General features: G+C 39.0%; 1 protein-coding gene across 1 annotated transcript in view; it reads left to right on the forward strand.

Annotated features, from left to right (window-relative positions):
• The window catches only part of Nsun3 (NOP2/Sun RNA methyltransferase family member 3), a 44,376-nt gene extending 38,736 nt beyond the window's left edge, over nt 1-5,640 (forward strand). The window contains exon 6 of the mRNA XM_005345253.3: nt 3,294-5,640. Within this exon, the coding sequence (XP_005345310.1) occupies nt 3,294-3,573 (280 nt within the window). The 3' untranslated portion in view covers nt 3,574-5,640. The remainder of the gene's footprint in view (nt 1-3,293) is intronic.
• The last annotated feature ends 272 nt before the right edge of the window (nt 5,641-5,912 follow it).

The following is a 5,912-nucleotide window of genomic DNA, read 5'->3' on the forward strand; positions in this document are numbered from 1 at the left end:
CTCTCTCTCTCTCTCTCTCTCTCTCTCTCTCTCTCTCTCTCTCTCTCTCTCTCATACAAGGGAAGTGCCTCCTGTCTTTTTCTGAAATAAGTGTATTTGTATGCTGGCCCTGTCATGCATATCTCCTTCTCATTTACTTCTCAGTACCCTTTGATGGTGTTTTCATTTCATTGTTGTCAGCCTTGGTACTGTTCTTTCAGAGGTTTTATCTACTCTTCAACACAATATTAATATCAATCTATGAAATGATTCTGAATATTGGAGATTGATAAAGGGTTATTTAATTCTATAAATATCATTTACGCTAGACTTGGGCAATGTGTTAGAATTAAACTTCTTTTCTGTTAGTTCAATTTTATGACAGGAGTTCTACTAAAGAGTCTTTCTGCAACCAAATCAGATGGTAGCATCAAACTTTCTCTCTCTCAGCTGTGCATGGTGGATCCGCAGGTTTTTCTTACCTGTCAGCCATTCTTTCTGGGGACCTACCCTACCCTTGCCACCTGAAGAAGCTTTCCCTCAAAGCTCTCACACTGCTTCTTCTCCGAGGCTTCCTGCCCTTCACCATTCTGTGCCATATTTACTCTTTTTATGGGCTCTGGTTCTCCGTATCCCTTTAGTTCGCTGGAGGAAAAACTCAGAACCATCCAATCTCTGAATTTCTGTATTCTTCTCGCATGTTTATTTGATGGGTCGGCTGCAAATGGAAGTCACATGACATTCCCTGTTGCCAGCCCACTTTCTGAACGCTGAAATGGCCCATAATTATTGCTGGTTCGTCTTTCCTTCTTGAAGCATTTAGTGTCTTCTCTTTGTTCCCAGCACTCTAAGCATTAGCAGTGACGTATTTCCGTGCACGTGTGTAAGGTGAGGTTTACAGCGCGTTCACAGGCCTCTGCACCTCAGCTCTCATCCCACCCCATTCCCTTCCTGTCTTCCCTACTTTAGCCACACGTCTGTCCTCTTTCCTTGGCCATGCCTCAGGGATTTCTTACAGGCTATTCCTGCAGTGTAGAATAGTTATCCATCACACATCTGTTTGGCCCAATTATTACTCAGTCTTAAAGTTACAATTCCTCACGGTCCAATCACTCCTAATCTTTTTGTATTGATTTAGTTTTCTTCATGATACCTGCCAATAATTTACATATGAAATAAAAATATATACAAACTCACATAGTCTTACATACTCTTGTGTATAGATTTATATGTGCTTATGTGTATATATATATACTTTATATAAGTTTTCCTTGACCACCATGGCAAAGTGCACCTGACTGAGTAGCTGACGGATTAGTTTACTCGGACAATGGACGGGCTGCAAGTCTGAGAGACACTGCTAGGCCTGGCTTCTGAGGCCTCCCTCCGTGGTTGCAGACCTTCTTTTCCTTTGGTTTACAGGCCCGTCTCTCTGTAGCTCTTTGTCTAAATTTTCTCCTATAATGATATCAGCTAAACTGGGTTAATGTGTCCTCTCCAATGACTGGATTTTAACTGAATTATCTCATTAAAAGGCCTATTTCCAAACTCAGCCCCATGCAGAGACGACGTGTGTTTTTACATCATTGTATAAGTCTAAGGGGCACAGTTCAGTCATTGGCGTGCTCATCTTTCCATAGATGGTGCTTATGAGAATGTGATATTTGGGAAAATAAAGCCCCCACCCTTGGGTCTCTGGATTTATTATTTTTATAATTTTTTTTTCAAAAATGTATTCTCTCATACATAACATCGTGACTGCAATTTCCCCTCCCTGGAAAACTTAGATTATTTGAAACTAATGTAATTACATTGTTTCCTCCTTTCCTTTCCTTCCTCTCAAGTACCTTGCCTTGCTCTCTTTCAAATTCGCACCTTTTTTGTTTTAGTTGCTCTCACATATGTGTGTGTTTCTAAATTTAAAATACAGCCTGCTCACGCTATACATTGTTATTTGTATGTGTATGTCTTCAGGGCTGAGCTTTTGTGTGCTTTTTCCTGGAGCATTTTGAGACAGGATAGCCTGTCTGTGTAACCCTGGCTAGCTTAGTACTACTCACTGTATAACCAAGGCTGGCCTCATACTCCTTCCTCAGACTCTGAAGTACTAGGTTTAAAGGTGTAAAGAATCACACCTCATAGGAGGTGTTTTAAATTGTTTGTATTTTCATTGTTTTGTTTTATTCATTGATACATATCCCATACCTAGACAACACTTAGCATATAATAGGTAATACATGAATAATAATGAATGTGGTAGCCTCTTGATGAATTCCTTCCATCTGAAGCGTTGAGTCCTGTCCCCGTTCTGGATAGTTATGTTATTACATTAATTCAATTCCCGTTGTCAAAAACTTTTGAGTAATATTTTTCTAAATTTGTTACTTTAATTTTGGACAAGGTTGTTTTGAGTTCACCTGTTGTTCTACTTTGAAGGCGGGGAGCGGGGGAATATGTTGACCATTACCTTCCAAGTGCTTCTACAGGTATTCCTTATTTTGGCAAACAGATGTTCAATTTCTATAAACTTTCTTCTTGCTGTTGTTTTATGATGTTGCTATTTTATGAGTGATCCATCTTCCCTGATCTTTCTGTGTTTATTGTGTCATATTTTGTTCCCTGAATTGAATTGTCAGTTTCTTTCTAGGCCACATTTTGGTGTTTGTGTTCTTTTTCTTTCGTATTGATTAATCATTTCTTGGGATCCTTGGTCATACGTTTTAGTTTATAAGGAAACAACAATGTACAGGAGGTTTATTGTAAGGGTGGAAACTTTTTCTGCTAATATCACACCGTGGGAAGCTAGATCTTACTCTAGAGGACCCCTATGAGGCAGAATGCAAAGGTCTTTGGCTTCCCAGGCCACAGCAGCTCCCTTATGTCTTTACAAATTATTTATTTCTTTTTCTTAGGTGAACACCTTCTGACTTTACCTGATAGCCCTCCTTGAGCATGTAAAGTATGATCAATGATTTATTATGTCTGTTGTCAATTATTGTCTTTGCTTTCTGTTTTACTTCCATGATTTAAAAATATTATCTGTGTTCTGCCCCCCTTTTCCTACCCTTAGAAGAACAAACCATCAACCAACTCACTTTCTCTAACTTTTCCATCTTGATTTCTCTAGTTACTGTATCCCAGGTATCAGTGATAAACTATGTATAGGATGTAAATGAACTATGATTAGGGTCAGAAAACCACAAGATTTACTGCAGCTTGCGGCAGAGCAAGGCTGGTATGTAATCTGCTTGACTCAGGTCCCCTACTTTCCTTGTTGTACCCCACTCACCTCTTCATTTTCCCACTATGCACAGGTCTGCAGTTAAGGCCTTACGGCCTGGAGGGCTACTCGTGTACTCCACATGCACGCTTTCCAGGGCTGAAAATCAGGACGTCATCAGTGAGATCTTAACCTCCAACAGTACCATCGTGCCTGTGGACATTAGTGGACTAGCAAGGACTTGCTCCCAAGATTTCACATTTGCTCCCACTAACCAGAAATGCAGCCTTTTGGTGATTCCAGAAAAGGGCAAAGCTTGGGGCCCAATGTTTATAGCCAAGCTGAAAAAAATCATGAGTACAGGAAAATGGTGACATAATTTTGTAAGCCGTATTGATGTGTTATTATATGCATATTATTTGAGCACACTATGCGTTAGTACTTATAATTACAGAGCCACTTTGCCTAGGACCATTTGGAATCCTGTTTTGTTAGTACTTCAGCCGTGTAGAGCATAGGCTTAAGAAATTTTCAGGTCCAGTTTTGTTCCTCGAAATATATCTACAGTGATGTGTAAAGTGGGGCAGATGGTGTTGGCTCTGTGTAATCAAATTCTTGTTTTTACTTGGTAAATGAGTTAGAATACATGGTTCTGTGTGTAAAATGAAATAAATAAAATGCTTAGGACTGAATCCTATGACATAGGTATTTTAAACATTTCCTTTCAAGCTGGATCTGCCAACACTCATTACCATTTCCTCATCAAATGTGCAGATTCGTTCTGTAAAGGAATTGGTATTCCAAAGCTAGCTCCTTAAACAGCACAATTTCTAGTCGTAGGAAAATAGGTTTCTTATTTGCAAAGTTGTTGTGCTAAGGACTCTCTTCTGTTTACTGCAAAGGTCAGTGACTCCATTGACACCAACTTCTTCATCCCTCCCATTTGTTTTTATTCAGAAATACACATTGAAAGGGTAAGTTATGTTGAAAGGCCTTCAGCGCAGCAGAGTCACAAGCACGTGCTTGACTTTCGACATTCAGCCTGTGAAATAATGCAGCCTTTCCAGCGGGCTATAAAGCAAGCACTTGAAACAGAACCAGAATGATTAATAATGGCAATAACTGAACTATATTTGGAGTGTTTTGTTACATAATTGCAGTCATAATGAGTACTACGGAATCTGATTATTTTACAGTTGCAATCTGAAGGGGCTTTTTATTTCACTAGGTTATAAAATGTTATATGAGAGTGTGATGTCACATATTAATGCTCAAGAGAGAGATGCCTGATGAGAGTCAATTATCTATTACCAAGGCCCCAAACCATTCACTGAGTGGCTCTCTCTGTTTACACGTACCCCACGAGTTTTGTGCATATGTCTATATGTATGCTTAGGGTTTTAGAATTAATTTTCAATCATGAACTTTTCTTTAAAAAATGCTTCTCTTGGATCCAAACATATTTTTCAACTATTACTAAAAATCATGCTGGCAGACATGGCAGTGCATTTGGAAGGCTGAGACAGAAACCAAGTTCGAGTCCAGCCTGAGCTGCATAGCAAGACCCTCTTTAAGAAAGAGGTAGGGAGGGAGGGAAAGAAGGAAAGATAGCATGAGAGAAAATTACAAAGCATCCTTCAAATTAGAAATTAGCTTTTTAAAATTTTTTACGATTTATTTATTATTATTTTATATGTATGAATGTCTTGCCTGCATGTATGGCTGTGGACTATGTAAATGCCTGTTGCCTGAGGAAGTCGGAAGAGGGCTTTGGCTCCCCAGGAACTGGAGATATAGATGGCTATGAACCACCATGTAGGTACTGGGAATCTAACTCTGATCTTCTGCAAGAGCAACACATACTCTTAACCATGAAGCCATGACTTAAGCCAAAAATTCGCTTAAAAAATTAGCTAGGGAACACAAAATTCCATGGCAGCAGAATGGTATTGTTTGTCTCTTCTGTTCTCTAAGGTATTTAGTACGCACTTTTTGTTTTGCAACCCTGTGTCACTGGACTCACGTTAATGGAAATATCTAGGGAAATTTTGTTCTCTACAATATTTTAAAGTATATGTGACCAGTGTGTTTAAAGTAAAGGTTTATCTCTTGAGCCCATCAACTGTATTCAATTAGTATAGAAGATTAATGACAAAAAAGTGTTCTGTTTATTTTAGTTTGACTTACTGGTTTGTTTTTCTGTTTGAAATCCTGTCTTTGGAGTCTCTTGTTTTTAAAAGTGCATTTTCTTTGTGTCATTTAACCACAGTGTAAATTTTCACAGCACAAAATGTCATTATTTTTCCTGTATAATGTCATGAAGCTTCAGTTGAACACAAAGTGTGATACTGAACTTGACTTTCTTGGGACTGATGAGAAATACATGTATGCTTATTACATATATTTATATATTTTACTAAGATGATTGTAACAAAACAGCAAACATTTATTGAGCATTAAATGGTTAGCCGAAGTCTGTTGCCTTTTTGATCTTTATAACTGTGGGCTAGGAATGATGGTGGTTGTCAGTAATCAGCTGTTGGTGTGCAGAGGCCTTCCATTGTCTGGCCACAAAGGGAGCCACTGTCTGTCTCAAAGCAAGCAATCAAATGAGCCGCAGCTGGTAGTGAGTTTGCATTCCTCTCTGTGGATGAGGGAGCAAAGCCCAGGGTTACTTGTTTGTCACTGACACTGGCAACTTAAGCAGGGAGCC

The sequence above is a fragment of the Microtus ochrogaster genome, chromosome 2 (genome assembly GCF_000317375.1).
Source record: "Microtus ochrogaster isolate Prairie Vole_2 chromosome 2, MicOch1.0, whole genome shotgun sequence".
NCBI classification, from domain to species: Eukaryota; Metazoa; Chordata; class Mammalia; order Rodentia; family Cricetidae; genus Microtus; species Microtus ochrogaster.